This window comes from Macaca nemestrina, chromosome 20 (assembly GCF_043159975.1).
Source record: "Macaca nemestrina isolate mMacNem1 chromosome 20, mMacNem.hap1, whole genome shotgun sequence".
NCBI lineage: Eukaryota > Metazoa > Chordata > Mammalia > Primates > Cercopithecidae > Macaca > Macaca nemestrina.
The window spans coordinates 15392718-15412814 of record NC_092144.1 but is presented as its reverse complement, the minus strand read 5'-3'; the positions used below and the strand labels follow the sequence as shown (position 1 = coordinate 15412814).

The window sequence follows — 20097 nt, the reverse complement described above, 5'->3', positions numbered from 1 at the left end:
TCAAGACCAGCCTGATCAACATGGTGAAACCCCGTCTCTACTAAAAATATAAAAATTAGCCCAGTGTGGTGGCAGGCACCTGTAATCTCAGCTACTCAGGAGGCTGAGGCAGGAAAATCCCTTGAACCTGGGAGGGGGAGGTTTGCAGTGAGCTGAGATTGCGCTATTGCACTCTAGCCTGGGTGACAAGAGTGAAACTCCATCTTAAACAAACAAAAAACCCAAAGACATTGTGGTAAGAACACAACATGTGATTTGCCTTCTTCTTCCTCTTCTTTTTTTTTTAGAGACAGGGTCTGTTGCCCAGGTTGAAGTACAGTGGCACAATCACGACCCACTGCAGCCTCAACCTCCTGGGCTCAAGCAATCCTCCCACCTCAGCCTCCCGATAGCTGGTACCACAGAGCATGCCGCCACATCCGGCTAGTTTTTGTATTTTTTGTAGAGACGAAGTTTCACCATGTTGCCCAGCCTGGTCTTGAACTCCTGAGGTCAAGCGATCTACCTGCCTTGGCTTCCCAAAGTGCTAGGAATAGAGGCGTGAGCTACTGTGCCCGGCCGATCATTTTAATTTTTTTTTTTTGAAACTTCATTCCGTTTTCCATAGCAGCTACACTGCTTTGCATTCCCACCAACGGTATGCAAGGGTTCCAATTTCTCCACACCTCCGACAACACTTGTTGTCTTTTTGTTGTTGTTATTGTTTTGGGTTTTTTTTGAGACAGAGTCTCACTCCGTCGCCCAGGCTGGAGTGCAGTGGCACTGTGGGGAAAAGAAAGAGAGATCAGACTGTTCCTGTGTCTACGTAGAAAGAAGTAGACATAAGAGACTCCATTTTGTTCTGTACTAAAATAAATTCTTCTGCCTTGAGATGCTGTTAATCTGTAACCCTAGCCCCAACCCTGTGCTTGCAGAGACATGTGCTGTGTTGACTCAAGGTTTAATGGATTTAGGGCTATGCAGGATGTGCTTTGTTAAAAAAGTGCTTAAAGGCAGTATGCTTGGTAAAAGTCATCGCCATTCTCTAATCTCGAGTACCCAGGGACACAATGCACTGTGGAGGGCCGCAGGGACCTCTGCCCAGGAAAGCCAGGTATTGTCCAAGTTTTCTCCCCATGTGATAGTCTGAGACACAGCCTCATGGGAAGGAAAAGACTTGACTGTCCCCCAGCCCGACACCCGTAAAGGGTCTGTGCTGAGGAGGATTAGTGAAAGAGGAAGGCCTCTCTGCAGTTGAGATAAGAGGAAGGCATCTGTCTCCTGCTTGTCCCTGGGAATAGGACGTCTCCGCGTAAAACCCGATTGTATGTTCTTTTTTTTTTTTTTTTTTTTGAGATGGAGTCTGGCTCTGTCGCCCAGGCTGGAGTGCAGTGGCCGGATCTCAGCTCACTGCAAGCTCCGCCTCCTGGGTTTACGCCATTCTCCTGCCTCAGCCTCCCGAGTAGCTGGGACTACAGGCGCCCGCCACCGCGCCTGGAGAGTTTTTTGGTATTTTTTAGTAGAGACGGGGTTTCGCCGTGTTAGCCAGGATGGTCTCGATCTCCTGACCTCGTGATCCGCCCATCTTGGCCTCCCAAAGTGCTGGGATTACAGGCTTGAGCCACCGCGCCGGGCCCCGATTGTATGTTCTATTTACTGAGATAGGAGAAAACTGCCTTATGGCTGGAGGTGAGACATGCTGGTGGCAATACTGCTTTTTAATGCACCGAGATGTTTGTGTAAAGTCAAACATAAATGTGGCCTACGTGCACATCAAGGCACAGCACCTTTCCTTAAACCTATTTATGACACAGAGATCTTTGCTCACATGTTTTCCTGCTGACCCTCTCCCCACCATTACCCTATAGTCCTGCCACATCCCCCTCTCCGAGATGGTAGAGATAGTGATCAATAAATACTGAGGGAACTCAGAGACCAGTGCCGGCGCGGGTCCTCTGTATACTGAGCGCCGGTCCCCTGGGCCCACTGTTCTTTCTCTATACTTTGTTTCTGTCTCTTATTTCTTTTCTCAGTCTCTCGTCCCACCTGACGAGAAACACCCACAGGTTGTGGAGGGGCTAGCCCCCTTCAGGCGCGATTTGGCTCACCGCAACCTCTGCCTCCCAGGTTCAAGCCATTCTCCTGCCTCAGCCTCCTGAGTAGCTGGAACTCGAGGCATGTGCCACCAGGCCCGGCTAATTTTTTGTATTTTTAGTAGAGATGGGGTTTCACGGTGTTAGCCAGGATGGTCTTGAACTCCTGACCTCGTGATCCGCCTGCCTTGGCCTCCCAGAGTGCTGGGATTACAGGCGTGAGCCACTGCACCTGGCCTGTTGATGTTTTTAATCACCATCTTGACAGTTGTGAGGTGATATCTCATTGTGGGCTTGATTTGCATTTCCCTGATGGTTAGTGACGTGCAGTATTCTTATTATTACAATCCTATGTTCTATATCCTATATTGCAAGGGGTATTGTTGCCGATGGTTTATTGTAATGAAGGTGGAATTGATCCATACAAAGATAAAATTAATTTTTCTTTTTTGAGACAGGTTTTTGCTTTGTGGCCCAGGCTGGAATTCAGTGGCACAATCTCAGCTCACTGCAATCTCTGCCTCATGGGTTCAAGTGATTCTCCTGCCTCAGCCTCCCAAGTAGCTGGGACTACAGGCGCCCGCCACCATGCCCGTCTCATTTATATATTTTTAGTAGAGACAGGAGTTCTCCATGTTAGACAGGCTGGTCTTGAACTCCTGACCTCAGGTGATCCACCCACCTTGGACTCCCAAAATGCTGGGATTACAGGCATGAGCCACCTCACCTGGCCAAAATTAATTTTTCTATGCCAGGCTGGGTGTGCTGACTCACACCTGGCCTGGTGTGCAATCCGAGCACTTTGGGAGGCTGAGGCAAGGGGATCACTTGAGCCCAAAAGTTTGACAACAGCTTGAGCAATATATTGAGAACTCATCTCTACAAAAAATACCAAAAATTAGCCGGTGTGGTGGCACATACCTGTGGTCCCAGCTACTCGAGAGGGTGACGTGGGAGGATCGGTTGAGCCCAGTAGTTTGAGATGAGTCTGAACAACATGGTGAGACCCCGTCTCTACAAAAAATTTAAAAATTAGCCAGGTGTGGTGGTGTGCACGTTTCATGTAAATAGAATCACACTATATGGGACCGTTGATATCTAGCTTCTTTCACTCAACGTAACGGTTTTGTTTTCTTCTTTTCTCTTTTTTACAAAAGTTACCTTGATCAGCATAATGTTTTTATTTGGGTTATTTGTCTATTTTTGAGATGTAAGAGTTCTTAGTTTTTATTGTGGGTTTTGTTTTTTGTTTTTTGTGTTTTTTTTGAGATAGTCTCGCTCTTATTGCCCAGGCTGGAGTGCAATGGCACGATCTCAGCTTACTGCAACCTCCCCGTCCCGGGTTCAAGTGATTCTCCTGTCTCAGCCTCCCAAGTAGCTGAGATTACAGGTGCCCACCACCACGTCCAGCTAATTTTTTGTATTTTTAGTAGAGACAGGGTTTCACTAGGTTGGCCAGGCTGGTCTCGAACTCCTGACCTCAGGTGATCCACTCACCTCGTTCTCCCAAAGTGCTGGGATTACAGGCGTGAGCCACTGTGCCTGGCCCCAAGAGTTCTTTATATATTCTGAATAGTAGTTCCTTATGAGATATATGATTTGCAAATACAGTTAGCCCTTCATATCCAGTTTCCTTACCCATGGATTCAATAAACCACAGAGTGAAAATACCTGGAACGAATCAAATAAAAAGAATACAACAATAAAAAGAATACAAATAAAAATGTATAACAACTATTTATATAGCATTTATATTTCATTAGATATTATAAGTAATTTAGAGATAATTTAAAGTATATGGAGGGCTGGGCATGGTGGCTCATGTAATTCCAGCACTTTGAGAGGCCAAGGTAGGCAGATTACTTGAGGTCAGGAGTTTGTGACCAGCCCGGCCAACATGGCAAAACCCCATCTCTACTAAAAATACAAAAATTAGTGGACGTGGTGGTGTGCACCTATAATCCCAGCTACTACGGAGGCTGAGGCAGGAGAATTGCTTGAACCCAGGAGGCAGAGGTTGCAGTGAGCCAAGATTGCACCACTGCACTCCAGCCTGAGTGACAGAGCGAGACCCTGTCTCAAAAAAATAAAATATAAATAAATAAATAAATAAAGTGCATGGAGGGTGTGCATAGGCCATATGCAAATATGCCATTTTATATAAATGACTTGAGCATCTGAGCATTTATCCCATTCTGTGGGCATGACAGGTTTTTGTGTGAACCAGTTTAAATTTTTTTTTTACATTATACTTTATTAATTAATTTATTATTATTTTTTGAGACGGAGTTTTGCTCTGTTGCCCAGGCTGGAGGCTGGAGTGCAACAACACGATCACAGCTCACTGCAACCTCCGCCTCCCAGGTTCAAGCCATTTTCCTGCCTCAGGTTCCTGAGTAGCTGGGATTACAGGCATGAGCCACCATGCCCAGCTAATTTTTTTTGTATTTTCAGTAGAGACGGGGTTTCACCACGTTGGCCAGACTGGTCTCGAACTCCTGACCTCAAGTGATCCACCCGCCTTAGCCTCCCAAAGTGCTCGGATTGCAGTTGCGAGCCACTGCACCCAGCCTATACTTTATTTTTTAGAGCAGTCTTAGGTTCACAGCAAAATTGATCAGAAGGTACAGAGATTTCCCGTACACCTGCTGCTTTCATACTTGTATAGCTTCCCCTACAATCAACATCCCCCAGGCACAAGTGCATGACAGTAGCTAGTCTGTTACAATTGATGAACTGACACTGATACATCATTATCACCCACAGTGGATAGTGGATAGTTTACATTAGGGGTCACTCTCAGTTGAACATAGGTTTTTATTTCCTTTGGGTAAACAACCAGGAGTCTTTTTTTTGAGACAGGATCTCACTCTGTTTCCCAGGCTGGAGAGGAGTGCAGTGGATTGATCATAGCTCCCTGCATCCTCGACCTCCCTAGCTCAAGCAATCCTCCCAAGTAGCTGGATGCCACCATGCCTGGCTAATTTTTGTATTTTTTGTAGAGATGGGGCTTCACAATGTTGCCTAGGCTCGTCTCCAACTCCTGGGCTAAAGCGATCCTCTTGCCTTGTGCTCCCAAAGTGCTGGGATTACAGGCATGAGCCACCATACCAGGCCCTGAGTCTTGTGGTAAGGTTAAGTTTAATTCTATTTAAAAAGCCCAACCAACCTATTTTCCAGAGTGTCTATACCATTTTGCATCACCATCAGCAATGTATGAGCGTTCCAGTTGCTCCATACCCTCACCAACACTTGATATTGTTTATTTTTTAAAAGTCATTCTTGAATGGCTGGGCATGGTGGTTCATGCTTGTAATCCCAGCACTTTGGGAGGCCAAGGCGGGAGGATCATGAGGTCAGGAGATCAAGACCATCCTGGCTAACACGGTGCAACCCCATCTCTACTAAAAATACAAAAAAATTAGCCAGGTTTGGTGGCAGGTGCCTGTAGTCCCAGCTACTTGGGAGGCTGAGGCAAGAGAATGGCGTGAACCAAGGAGGTGGAGCTTGCAGTAAGCCAAGATTGCGCCACTGCACTCCAGCCTGGGTGACAGAGCAAAACTTGGTCTCAAAAAACACACACACACACACACAAAAAAAAACAAAACAAACAAACAAACAAAAAATTAGCTTGGCATGGTTGTGCACACCTGTGGTCCCAGGTACCTGGGATGCTGAGGCAGGAGAATCGCTTGAGCCCAGGAGGCAGAGATTGCAGTGAGCCAAGATCATGCCACTGCACTCCAACCTGGGCAACAGAGTGAGACTCTATCTCAAAAAAATAAAACATCATAAAATAATAATAATAACATCAATGCACACCCCAGAACTTCACCTAGTTTGTTCATGTTCCCAGTGCAGTGATGCAATCACGGCTCACTACAGCCTCAAACTCCTGGGCTCAAGCAATCCTCCCACCTCAGCCTCCCGAGTAGCTGGGACCACAGGCATGAACCAACACATCCAGCTAATTTTTGTATTTTTAGTAGAGACAGGGCCTTGCCATGCTGCTTAAGCTGATCTTGAACTCCTGGTGTCAAGCGAACCTCATGCTTTGCCTCCAAAAGTGCTGGGATTGCAGGTATGAGCCACCTCACCCAACCAAAACCGTATTTTTTTTTTGAGATGGAGTCTCGCTCTGTCGCCCAGGCTGGAGTGCAATGGTGTGATCTCGGCTCACTGCAACCTCTGCCTCCTGCGTTTTCAAGCAATTCTCCTGCCTCAGCCTCTGGAGTAGCTGGGATTACAGGCATGCACCACAACAGCAGGTTAATTTTTGTAGTTTTAGCAGAGACGGGGTTTTGCCCTCTTGGCCAGGCTGGTCTTGAACTCCTGACCTCAGGTGATCCACCTGCTTCGGCCTCCCAAAGTGCTGGGATTACAGGTATGAGCCAATTCACCCAGCCAAAATCTTTTTTTTTTTTTTTTTAATCTCAGATCCTGAGAATGACCATATGAGGTAGGTATAATGTAATTTTCATCTCATGAATGAGGTTCAGAGAAGTCAGGTGACTTGCCCAGGGCCACACAGCTAGTGGGCAGAGAGCTGGAATTTGAGCTGGAGTGTGCCCATAGCCCTTCCGTATACCCTCCCTGTCTCTTGAGTGTGCCCCGTAACCCCAGCCTCACCTGGTGGTGGCAGATGTGGCCTCCCCACTGAGGGCTTCTCTGTGATGTCCCACAGCCCTCATCCTCACCCATGGACACATTCAGGCTGTTGTCCAGAGAGCCTGGCTGTAATTTGAGTCTCACCAAGCAGGGGGTGACGGTGTGGGTGGGCGGGTGACAGCCAGGGCAGGGAGATTTGCCCAGACACTGGTACACAACAGCCTGGCAACCCGTGTGGCCCCGAGGAAGCTGGGAGCCTTCAGCGTGCATCCCCGAGTCTGGGCTGTGGTTCACACCATGGGCAACAAGCAGACAGTCTTCACACACGAGCAGCTGGAAGCGTATCAGGTAGAGGGGTCAGGAGGGGTCCTCAGTGGGTTTGACAGCTTTGGTTCCGTGGTCTGGGAAGTGGGAACAGAATCCCTTCATCCGGGTGTACCGTCTGCCTGGGTTCCTGGTTCGTTCGGCTCTGTGTGTGGCAGCATTGGGCCATCTGTGTGAGTGTGGGGTGGAGGGAGGAGGCCGTGGGAGGAGGCCCCAGAGGCAGGGTTTGGGTTAAGACAACACCTCTCTCCACAGGACTGCACGTTTTTCACAAGGAAGGAGATCATGAGGTCAGTCCAGGGAGGTGGAGAGAAAAGATCTGGAAAAACAACTTTCTATTCATTGCTGGAGGATATTTGCAATTTGGGGGGGGGGGTGTGTGTGTGTATGGTCCTTCTTCCCTTCTTCCCTTCTTCCCTTCCTCCCTTCCTCCTTTCCCCCCTCCTCCCTTCCTCCCTTTCTCCCTTTCTCTCTTTCTCCCTTTCTTTCCTCTTTCGTTCCCCTCCCTCCCTCCCTCCCTCCCTCCCTCCCTCCCTCCCTCCCTCCCTCCCTTCCTTCTTTTCTTTTTTGTTTGAGATAGGTCTCTATTGCCTAGGCTGGAGTGCAGTAGTGCAATCGCGGCTCATTGCAGCCTCGATCTCCGAAGATCAGGTGATCCTGCCACCTCAGCCTCTCGAGTAGCTGGGACCACTGGTGCAAGCCGCCATGTGCACCTCATTTTTGTATTTTTTCGTAGAGATGGGAGTCTCACTACGTTGCCCAGGCTGTTCTTAAACCCCTGGGCTCAAGCAATCCACCTGCCTCAGCCTTCCAAAGTGCTGGAATTACAGGTGTGAGCCACCATGCCCAACTGGTATTTCCAATTTGATGGGACTCAAATGGGGAAGGGGGGCAGGTGTGGTCAGTGCATGGAGGCAGAGATGGAAAAGCTGAGAAGTCACATCTTGTCATATTGTCCCAGTCTGTAGGCTGATGAGCTTGGGCTTTCTCCCAAGGGTGGCAGGGAGCCATGGAGCATGCATGAGCAGGGCAGAGAGCATCAGCTTGTTAGAAAGAATCTCCTGAGGCTGGGCACGGTGGCTCACGCCTGTAATCCCAGTACTTTGGGAGGACAAGGCAGGTGGATCACCTGAGGTCAGGAGTTTAAGATCAGCCTGGCCAACACGGTGAAACCCCGTCTCTACTAATAATACAAAAATCAGCTGGGCGTGGTGGTGGGCGCCTGTAATCCCCGCTACTCGGGAGGCTGAGGCAGGAGAATTGCTTGAACCTGGGAGGCGGAGGTTGCAGTGAGCCGAGATCACGCCACTGCACTCCAGCCTGGGTGACAGAACGAGACTGCGTCTCAAAAAAACAAAATGAAAGATAAAGATTCTCCTGAGACTGGGACTTGAGGCTGGGAGCCCAGGTGCAAAGTCCAGAGCCCACTACGGGTTGCGGGCTTGGCATTAAGGTGAGGGTATGGGGAGGTGGCCCAAGGCTGCTGCATGTCCCTGGTGTGACCGAGCACGATGGGCACAGATGAGAATCCCATATCATCACTCAGCTTGTGGGGCCATTGTCCAGGGGCCCCGGCCCATGAACTTGGAGCTGTGAAACCCAAGCTGGCCAGGGTTCGGCTGCAGTGTGATCGGGGCCAAGGCCCCATTTGTGTAGTAACAGGACATCCATTATTGATGGCCACACCTTTTACTCGTGAGCCCCATTGTCTGGGTGAGGACAGCTTGCAGGGTCACCTTGGCCATCATGATCAAATTACCGATGGGGAAACTGAGGCTCAGACAGGGTAGGGCTGACCCCAGGCTGAAGGGTAGATGCACAGAGCCCCAAGGCGGTTGAAGGCTGACATTTCGTCTGTCCCAAACTTCTTGCTTATCAGATAGAATAACCAAGGCACAGAGCGGGAGAGGAACTTGCTCAGAGCCATACAGAAACCTAAACCCAGGATATTCCCTGAGGGGACCCCGACAGGGAACTGAGTGGTCAGGAGGGAAGTTCTAGGTCTCCCCACCCTACCTTCATTGAGTTCCTAGTCATCATATGACCCAGGGACTCGTGTCTCTCTCAGAGAGAGTCCCTAGCAGCTTGGGAACCTCAGACCCACCAAGGATGGTCTCTGCAAGGCTGCTGCTCAGCATGCCCTAATGAAGGTATGGTGTCACCAGGTGAGGGCATCTGAGTGGAGAACTGGCCTTACAATCTAGATAGTGTGTGTGGTATTCAGTTATTTGCAAAATGCCTTTTGTCTGCCCTTTAGAAAAACGTGAATATTAGCTGTGTGCCTCTGCTCTGACCCGTTTGAGGAAACCGTCCCCCCCTTTTTTTTTTTTTTTTTTTTTTTTTGAGATGGAGTCTCATTCTTGTTGCCCAAGCTGGAGTGCAGTGGCATGATCTCGGCTCACTGCAACCTCCTCCTCCCGGGTTCAAGTGATTCTCCTGCCTCAGCCTCCCAAGTAACTGGGATTACAGGTGCCTGCCGCCATGCCCAGCTACTTTTTTGTATTTTTAGTAGAGATGGGGCTTCACCATGTTGGCCAGGCTGGTCTCGAATTCCTGACCTCTGATGATCCGCCCACTTCAGCCTCCCAAAGTGCTGGGATTATAGGTGTGAACCACGGCACCCAGCCCCTTCCTCCCATTATGAGGAGAGGAACGGAATGTATGAAAGTGAAGGTATCTTTGGAGGCAGGGTCTTGCTGATAACATGACGATATCCAGAGATGTGTGGATTATAGAGGATTCTCTGAATGCTTGCTGTGATCTGGCCATAAGCACCCTCCCTTCTCCCAACTCCATCTGCCTTATAAACTCCTACTCATGCTTCAAAGCCCAGCACCAATGTCCCTTTTCCAGGAACCCCCTTTTCCCTAGCTTGCTTTCCCCAGTCCAGTCTCCCTTTGTCCTGTGGCCCTCTCTGCACCTTGGCCCTGCCCCCAGGGAGGTAGGGGTGCCTGTGTCGGGCTCTGTATGCTTGAGGTCCAGGCCCAGGGCTGAAGGTTCTTGGGGACACAGTATCCCTCGGTGTGCAGTGAGCAGCTGTGAATGTGAAAGAGAAGGGACTTGGCCGGGCGCGGTAGCTCACGCCTGTAACCCCAGCACTTTGGGAGGCCGAGGCAGGTGGATCATCTGAGGTCAGGAGTTTGAGACCAGCCTGACTAACATGGTGAAACACTGTTTCTACTAAAAATACAAAAAAATTAGCTGGGCGTGGCGGGGTGTGCCTGCAATCCCAGCTACTCAGGAGGCTGAGGCAGGAGAATTGCTTGAACCTGGGAGGCAGAGGTTACAGTGAGCTGAGATTGTGCCACTGCACTCCAGCCTGGGCGACAGACCGAGACTCTGTCTCAAAAAACAAAGAGGGGACAAGCCTCTTGCCTGCTCCCTGCTCCCAGCCTTTCCCAGCTTTTTCCTCCCCACATCAGGCTCTTCTATCGCTACCAGGACCTGGCCCCGCAGCTCGTGCCCCTCGACTATACCACCTGCCCCGACGTGAAGGTGCCCTACGAGCTCATTGGCAGCATGCCCGAGCTGAAGGTACACCCAGGCCATGGGACAGACAGGGGAAAAAATAGTAGAGATGTCTCTCGTTGCATTCCTCTGAGGTCGGTGCTGCAGTTATCCCCATTTTACAGATAAGAAAACTGAGCCTCAGAGAAGTTAAGACACTTGTTCATGGTCACACAGCTACAATGTCACAGAGACAGGGTTAAAACTCAGAGTTGGCTGGCGTGGTGGCTCAAGCCTGTAATCCCAGCACTTTGGGAAGCCGAGGCGAGTGGATCACCTGAGGTCAGGAGTTCGAGACCAGCCTGGCCAACATGGTGAAACCCTGTCTCTACTAAAAATACAAAAATTAGCTGGACGTGGTAGCACATGCCCGTAATCTCAGCTACTAGAGAGACTGAGGCAGGAGAATTGCTTGAACTCAGGAGGTGGAGGTTGTAGTGAGCAGAGATCTAGCCACAGTACTCCAGCCTGGGCGACAGAGTGAGACTCTGTCTCAAAAAACTCAGAATTGGGAGAATGAAATGAGATAATACAGGTAACAAACTCAGTACAGGGTGTGTTTTGTGTTAAGTACTCAGAGAACGTTAGTTCTTCTTGTAATAGGAGCTGCTAAATGCAGATTTTTTTCAGCAGGATGTTTGACACATGGTTTGTGCATCCAAGGGGAACTTGTGGGTTGAGTAACTGACTGTGAGTAGGGCTGATTTTATTGCAAGTGACAAAAACCTTATTTGAGAGGGACAGAATGGATTGGATCAGAATGGATTGCCCCTGAACAACAACAAAAAAATCCAGAGGCAGGGACAGTGTCAGGTATGGCTGGACTGTCATACCTGACAGGTATGACAGGTATGGCTGGAACCAGGGCCTCTGATGATGTGCTCAGGAATCTCCCCCCATCTCTCGGCTCCTTCCAGGAAGAGGTTTCAGTCTAAGGCAGCCTCTCCTCTTGAGGTTGTGAAAGGACCTCTCAGCCACTCAGCTTTAGCTTCTGTGAGCTTTGCAAGCAGCAGTAATGAGGTCCTCTCCCTCCCAATTTTTTAGAAAAATGTCCCAGGGCAGTCTCTGATTGGCTAGCTTGAGTCACATGCCCATCCCAGAGCCAATCACTGTTGCCAGGTGAATGGAACTCTCTGATTGGCCTTGCCTGGGTCACATGGCTGCTCCAAGAGCTGGAAGTGGGGTCAAGGTTGCTCTGACCACAGGGGCAGAGGGTGGAGTTGTCCAAAGTCCTGTCCAGGGACCATGGAAGGGAGTGGGTCTCGATGGAGAATACTTGGAGACTCCCAGAAAGTGGGTGCTCAGAGTGAGACCACATGGACCCCCAGAGATCCTGGGGGTCGGAGGGTGGCCTCCCAGCTTCCTTTCTCTCCCCAGGACAACCCGTTCCGCCAGAGGATTGCCCAGGTCTTCTCCGAGGATGGGGATGGCCACATGACCCTGGATAACTTTTTGGACATGTTTTCTGTGATGAGTGAAATGGCTCCCCGCGACCTCAAGGCTTACTATGCTTTTAAAATTTATGGTGTGTGCATGGCCCTGGGGTTGGGGAGCATGGGGATGGGATGGGGAGTGGGAACTGGGTGGGTGGCACCCACATCACAAATGTCTCCCCAGAGGTTTTGAGGCCCTGCGTGACCCTGTCCTCTACCCCACTCCTATGCCTCCCCAGCTCATTTATTTGCTAACTCTATTCCAGCCCACACGGGCCTTGTTGTTCACCTCTGGGCCTTTGCCTCTGCTGAACCCTCTGCCTAGAACACTTTTCACCTGGCTCCTTATTTACTTATTTTTATTTATTTATTTTTTTTGAGATGGAATTTCGCTCTTTTTGCCCAGGCGAGAGTGCAGTGACTCAATCTTGACTCACTGCAACCTCCGCCTCCGAGGTTTGAGTGATTCTCCTGCCTCAGCCTTCTGAGTAGCTGGGATTACAGGCACATGCCATCACACCCGGCTAATTTTTGTATTTTTAGCAGAGATGGGGTTTCGCCGTGTTGGCCAGGCTGGTCTCGAACTCTTGACCTCGGGTGATCCGCCCGCCGCAGCCTCCTAAAGTGCTGGGATTACAGGCATGAGCCACCGCGTCCAGATCCCCTGGCTCATTCTTATCCTTGAAGTCTAGGTTGAAAGTAGGCCTCTCCCCCATTCATCCCCCTATCCCACCATCCTATTTCTCTTCTAGCACCAAGCAATGCTGCTTAATTTCTTGTTCCTTGACCTGTTCACTTCTTATTGACTTTGAGAAGACTCAAAGGTACTGACAGTATCTATTTTGCTCACCATCTGTCTTCTGAGCCTGGCTCAGTAAATATTTGTTGAATGACTGAATGAAAGAAAAACAGTTATCTTAGTGCCTGGCACCTTGTGTGCACTCAATAAATACTTGGTTTTTTTGTTTCGTTTTGTTTTGTTTTTTGCTTTTGTTTTTTTGAGACAAAGTCTTGCTCTGTCCCCCAGACTGGAGTGCAGTGACGTGATCTCAGCTTACTGCAACCTCCGTCTTCTGGGTTCAAGCAATTCTCCTGCCTCAGCCTCCTGAGTAGCTGAGATTGATTACAGGCGCCTGCCACCATGTCTAATTTTTTGTATTTTTAGTAGAGATGGGGTTTCACCATGTTGGCCAGACTGGTCTCGAACTCCTGACCTCAGGTGACCCACCCGCCTCAGCCTCCCAAAGTGCTGGGATTACATCTCTACTAATTTTTTGTATTTTTGTATTTTTTGTATTTTTAGTAGAGATGGGGTTTACCATGTTGGCCAGGCTGGTCTTGAACTCCTGACCTCAAGTGATCCACCCACCCCAGCTTCCCAAAGTGGCAGGCTTACAGGCATGAGCCACCGTGCCCTGCCACCATAATACTTTTTTCTTTTTTTTGAGGCGGAGTCTCACTCAGTCACCCAGGCAGGAGTGCAGTGGCCGGATCTCAGCTCACTGCAAGCTCCGCCTCCCGGGTTCACACCATTCTCCTGCCTCAGCCTCCCGAGTAGCTGAGACTACAGGCGCCCGCCACCTCGCCCGGCTAGTTTTTTGTCTTTTTTTAAGTAGAGATGGGGTTTCACCGTGTTCGCCAGGATGGTCTCGATCTCCTGACGTCGTGATCTGCCCGTCTCGGCCTCCCAAAGTGCTGGGATTGAGCCACCGCGCCCAGCCCATAATACTTTTTGAGTACATGAAAAATAGTTATCATGTTGCCCAACACGTAGTAGGTGCTCAATAAATACTTGTTGCATGAATGAATGAATGAATGAATGAATGAATGAATGAAAAAGTTATCAGAGTGCCTGGCACACAATAGACACTCAATAAATACTTGTTGAGTGAGTGAAGGAATGGAAAACAGTTATCATGGTGCTCGATACATAGTAGGTGTTCAATAAATACTTGAATAAATGAATGAAAGAGCTCTTACAGTGTCTGGCACATAGTAGGCACTCAATAACTATTTTTATTTATTTATTTATTTTTTACTGAGACAGAGTCTCGCTCTTGTCGCCCAGGCTGGAGTGCAATGGCACGATCTCAGATCACTGCAACCTCCGCCTCCCAGGTTCAAGCGATTCTCCTGCCTCAGCCTACCTAGTAGCTGGGATTACAGGCACCCACACCACGCCCTGCTAATTTTTGTACTTTTAGTAGAGATGGGGTTTCACCATGTTGGCCAGGCTGGCCTGGAACTCCTGACCTCAGGTGATCCACCCATCTCAACCTCCCAAAGTGCTGGGATTACAGGCATGAGCAACTGCGCCAGGCCGATAACTATTTTTCGAATGAGCAAATGAAAAATTATTATCACAGTGCCAGGACACAGTAGGTACTCAATAAATACTTGTTAAGTGAGTGAATGAATGAAAATTGCACTCAATAAATACTTGTTGAGTGAGTGAATGAATGAAAGTCAGTTACTGTGATGCCTGACACATAGCGGATGCTCAATAAATACTTGTATGAGTGAATAAAAAAGTTATTATAGTGCCTAGCACCCAGCAGGCACTCAATACTTGTAAAAATGAATGAATCAGGCAGGGTGCAGTGGCTCCCACCTGTAACCCCAGCACTTTGGGAGGCTGAGGTGGGTGGATCACCTGAGGTCAGGAATTTGAGACCAGCCTGGCCAACATGGGGAATCCCCTCTCTATTAAAAATACAAAATTTAGCCGGGTGTGGTGGCAGGCACCTGTAATCCCAGTTACTTGGGAGGCTGAGGCAGGAGAATTGTTTGAACCCGGGAGGTGGAGGTTGCTGAGCCGAGATTGCGCCACTGCACTCCAGCCTGGGCAACAGAGCGAGACTCCATCTCAAAGAAAAAAAAAAAAGAACGAATGAAAAAGTTGTCACATAAGTACTTGTTGAATGAATGAATGAACTCCCAGCAAGTCCCTGCCCAATTTTAAGGAAAGTTCCAGATTTTACAACAAGGTCTTGGGTGCCCTCCCAGGGCCTCAGTTCCTCTTTTTTTTTTTTTTTTGAGACGGAGTTTCACTCTTGCTGCCCAGGCTGGAATACAGTGGTGAGATATAGGCTCACTGCAACCTCCACCTCCCGAGCTCAAGTGATTCTTCTGCCTCAGCCTCCTGAGTAGCTGGGATTACAGGTGCATGTCACCACACCCGGGTAATTTTTGTATTTTTAGTAGAGACGGGGTTTCACCATATTGGCCAGGCTGGTCTCGAACTCCTGACCTCAGGTGTTCTCGCCTCAGCCTCTCAAAGTGCTGAGATTACAGGTGTGAGCCACCGTGCCCGACCTTGTAACATAGGCACAGTATGTGCCCACAGCCGGCCCAGCCCGCCTGCCACCTGCTGTCACTCCCCATCCATCCTGCTCTGCAGATTTTAACGACGACGACTACATTTGTGCCTGGGACCTAGAGCAGACGGTGACCAAACTGACTCGGGGGGAGCTGAGCGCCGAGGAGGTGAGCCTGGTGTGTGAGAAGGTGCTGGATGAGGCTGATGGAGACCATGATGGTCGGCTGTCCCTGGAAGACTTCCGGAACATGATCCTCCGGGCACCAGACTTCCTCAGGTGATGCTCTCCACCACCACCCACAGTCCATTTGCACATCTGAAGGGGCTCTTATGGAGACAGTTCACAGACTCTGTTTCCGAAAATTCCTCTATGCATTCTTTTGTGACCTTGGGGAACTTTCTCAATTTCCCTGGTCTCAGTCCCTGCATCTGTAAAATGGGGATAATTAGGGACCCCCCTGGGCACCTCCTGCGGGTGGATACACCTTTTTCAGCAAGCAGAATGTGGCTGGACTTCAGCCCTTATTGCCTCAACAGTTTGCAGTGAACAGACTGTGCAACTGTACTTGGCAGCCTTTGGGGAAAATCAGCCCCCACTGCAGGGCAAAGTATGGCCAATAGGCCAATCTGACCCAAAGCCTGGTTTTGTACCTCCTGTGAGCTAAGGATGGCTTTTATATTTTCAAAAGATTGAAAAACAATAAAAGAATAATAATATTCCAACCAGGTGGGGTGGTTCATGCCTTTAATCCCAGCACTTTGGGAGGCTAAGTGGGGAGGACCTCTTGAGCCCAGGAGCTTGAGACCAACCTGGGGAACATAAGGAAAGCCCATATCTACAAATAAATAAATAAATAGCCAGGTGTAGGCCGGGCGCGGTGGCTCACGCCTGTAATCCCAGCACTTTGGGAGGCCGAGGCGGGCGGATCACGAGGTCAGGAGATCGAGACCATCCTGGCTAACACGGTGAAACCCCGTCTCTACTAAAAATGCAAAAAATTAGCCGGGCGAGGCGGCGGGCGCCTGTAGTCCCAGCTACTCGGGAGGCTGAGGCAGGAGAATGGCGTGAACCCGGGAGGCAGAGCTTGCAGTGAGCTGAGATCTGGCCACTGCACTCCAGCCTGGGCGACTAAGCGAGACTCCGTCTCAAAAAAAAAAAAAAAATAAATAAAAAATAAAAAAATAAATAAATAAATAGCCAGGTGTGGTGGTGCGCCTGTAGTCCCAGCTACTTGGGAGGCTGAGGTGGGAGGATTGCTTGAGCCGAGGAGGTGAAGGCTGCAGTGAGCTCTGATTGTGCCATGCACTCCAGCCTGGGTCACAGAGTGAGATTCTGTCTCAAAAATAAATACATTTAAATTTTTTTTAAAAAATTAAAAAAAGATTATTCCATGACACATGACAGTGATACGAAATTCAAATTTCTGTGTCCATCAATAAAGTTTTTTTTTTCTTTTGAGACGGAGTCTCGTTTTGTAGCCCAGGCTGGAGTGCAGTGGTGTGATCTCGGCTCACTGCAAGCTCCGCCTCCTGGGTTCATGCCATTCTGCTGCCTCAGCCTCCCGAGTAACTGGGACTACAGGCGCCCGCCACCATGCCCGGTGAATTTATTTTTGTATTTTTAGTAGAGATGGGGTTTCACCGTGTTAGCCAGCATGGCCTCAATCTCCTGACCTCGTGATCTGCCTGCCTCCGCCTCCCAAAGTGCTGGGATTACAGGCGTGAACCACCTCGCCTGGCCCATCAATAAAGTTTTATTGGCACACAGCCACACCCGTTTGTGTACATTTTGTCTATGGCTGCTTGTGTGCTTCAACAACAGAGTTGCGTCATGGTGTAAAGTTGAAAACATCAACTATTTGGCCATTTACAGAAAAAGGTTTGCTGAACCCCAAATTAATATATGGAGAAAATTCAACACAGCTCCTGGCACACAATAGGTGTTTAATAAATTGCTGTTGCTGCTACTATTATTTTATAATTTTAAAATTTCACTTTATTTTTTATTTTTTGAATTGACAAATAATGATTGTACATATTCATGGGGTACACAGTGATGTTCCTTTTTGTTTGTTTTGTTTGTTTTGAGATGGAGTCTTGCTCTGTTGCCCAGGCTAGAGTGCAGTGGTGCGATCTCAGCTCACTGCAACCTCCGCCTCCGGGGTTCAAGTGATTCTCCTGCCTCGGCCTCCCGAGTAGCTGGGATTACAGGCATGTGACACCACACCCAGCTAATTTTTGTATTTTTAGTAGAGACAGGGTTTTGTCATATTGGCCAGGCTGGTCTTGAACACCTGACCTCAAGTGATCCACCCACTCTGGCCTCCCGGACTGCTGGGAGTACAAACATGAGCCACCTTGCCCGGCCTGTTTGTTTTGAGACAGGGTCTCCCTCTGTGACCCAGACTGCAGTGCATGGTGCAGTTGGCTCACTGCAGATTCCAACTCCTAGGCTCAAGAGATCCTCCCACCTCAGCTTCCCAAGTAGCTGGGACTACAGGGCCGAGCCCAGTGGCTCACACCTGTAATCCCAGCATTTTAGGAGGCTGAGGCAGTAGTCTCTACTAAAAATACAAAAATTAGCCTGGGCATGCTGGGGCACACCTCTAGTCCCAGCTACTTGGGTGGCTGAGGCAGGAGAATCACTTCAACCCAAACCTGGGAGGTGGAGGTTGCAGTGAGCCAAGATTGCGCCACTGTACTCCAGCTTGAGCAAGACTCTGTCTCAAAAAAAAAAAAAAAAAAGTAGCTGGTACTACAGGTACGTGCCACTGTGCCTGGCTAATTTTGTTTATTTAATTAATTAATTAATTAATTTTTTTTTTTTTGAGACAGAGTCTCGCTCTGTCACCCAGGATGGAGTACAGTGGCGCTATCTTGGCTCACAGCAACCTCCACCTCCCAGGTTCAAGCAATTCTCCCTGCCTCAGCCTCCTGAGTATCTGGGATTACAGGCGCCCACCACCAGCCCGGTTAATTCTTGTGTTTTTTAGTAGAGATGGGGTTTCGCCATGTTGGCCAGGCTGATCTTGAACTCCTGACCTCAGGCGATCTGCCCACCTCGGCCTCCCAAAGTGCTGAGATTACAGGTGTGAGCCATCATGATCGGCCTGTTTTTGTTTTTATCTATAACCTGAGACGGTGCTGAAAATGTTGAGATAGGGTCTCACTCTGTTGCCCAGGCTGGAGTGCAGTGGCACAATCACAGCTCACTGCAGCCTCTACCTCTTGGGCTCAAGAGCAATCCTCCCAACTCAGCCTCTGGAGTAGCTGGGACTACAGGCACACACCACCATGCCTAGCTAATTAAAAACCTTTTTTTTTTTTTTTGTGGAGACAAGGTCTTGCTTTGTTGCCCAGGTCGTTCTCAAACTCCTGGCCTCAACTGATCCTCCTGCCTTGGCCTCCCAAAGTCCTGAGATTACAGGGGTGAGTCACTGCGCCAGGCCAATAATGGCTTCAATACATATAATGTATGATGAACAGATCAGGGTCATTAGCATATCCACCATCTCAAATGTGTATTATTTCTTTGCGTTGAGAACATTCAGTATCCTCCTTTTAGCTATTTGAAACTTTATATCATATGGCAGGGTGTGGTGGTTCATGCCTGTAATCCTAGCACTTTGGGAGGCTAAGGTGGGTGGATCGCTTGAGTACAGGAGTTTAAGACCAGCCTGGACAACATGGTGAAACCCCATCTCTACAAAGAAACAACAACAAAAATTAGCTGTCAATGGTGGTGCACGCCTGTGGTCCCAACTACTCGGGAGGCTGACGTGGGAGAATCGCCTGAGCCCAAGGAGGTGGAGGCTGCAGTGAGCAGTGATTGAGGCGCTGCACTCCAGCCTGGGAGACAGAGTGAGATCCTGTCTCAAAAAATTTTTAAAAGGCCAGGCATGGTGACTCATGTAATTCCAGCACTTTGGGAGGCCAAAACGGGCGGATCACCTGACGTCAGGAGTTTGAGGCCAGCCTGGCGAACGTGGTGAAACCCCGTCTCTACTAAAAATACAAAAATTAGCCAGGCATGGTGGCGGGCGCCTATAATCCCAGCTACTTGGGAGGCTGAGGCAGAAGAATCGCTTGAACCCTGGGCATTGGAGGTGGCAGTGAGCCGAGATCACACCACTGTACTCCAGCCTGGGTGACACAGTGAGACTATCTCCCCACCCACCACCCCAAAAGAAAATTTTTAAAAAAAGGAAAATAAAAAAAGAAAAAGAAAAAAGGCTGGGCACAGTGGCTCACACCTGTAATCCCAACACTTTGGGAGGCCGAGGTGGGCAGATCACTTGAGATCAGGAGTTCAAGACCAGCCTGGCCAACATGGTGAAACCCCGTCTCTACTGAAAATAGAAAAAGTAACTGGGCATGGTGGCATGTTCCTATAATCCCAGCTACCCGGGAGGCTGAGGCACGAGAATCACTTGAATCCAGGAGGCAGAGGTTGCAGTGAGCCGAGATCACACCACTGCACTCCAGCCTGGGCAACAGAGCGAGACCCCGTCTCAAAAACAACAACAAAAAATTTAAAAAGTAAAGGCACGTGCTCTCAACCCCTGTGGGGGTCCCCCGGCCTAGGGTTGTTGGAGAGGTCCACACGGCATCCTTCCTGCCTGTCCCAGGGAATTGCCGTGAGCGTGTTGAGGGGGAGGAGGAAAAGAGGTTGTCCACTCCTTGAAGGCATTGACTCTTTTTCTCTCTACACACAGCACCTTCCACATCCGAATCTGATGGCACCACAGAGAAGCCGGGCTATAGGAGAGCGGGGTGACCCCTCACCCACTGTGGACTCTGGTTTCTAAGAATAAACACAAGTCGCTGAGTCACA

General features: G+C 49.3%; 1 protein-coding gene across 1 annotated transcript; it reads left to right on the top strand.

Annotated features, from left to right (window-relative positions):
• The first annotated feature begins 6503 nt into the window (after positions 1–6503).
• LOC105493579 (calcium and integrin binding family member 3) lies at positions 6504–20097 on the top strand. Its single transcript, XM_011761368.2, has 6 exons — positions 6504–7028; positions 7260–7294; positions 10427–10538; positions 11889–12036; positions 15345–15540; positions 19979–20097. The coding sequence occupies exons 1-6, from the start codon at positions 6978–6980 to the stop codon at positions 19998–20000; spliced, it is 564 nt and encodes a 187-aa protein (XP_011759670.1). The 5' UTR covers positions 6504–6977; the 3' UTR covers positions 20001–20097.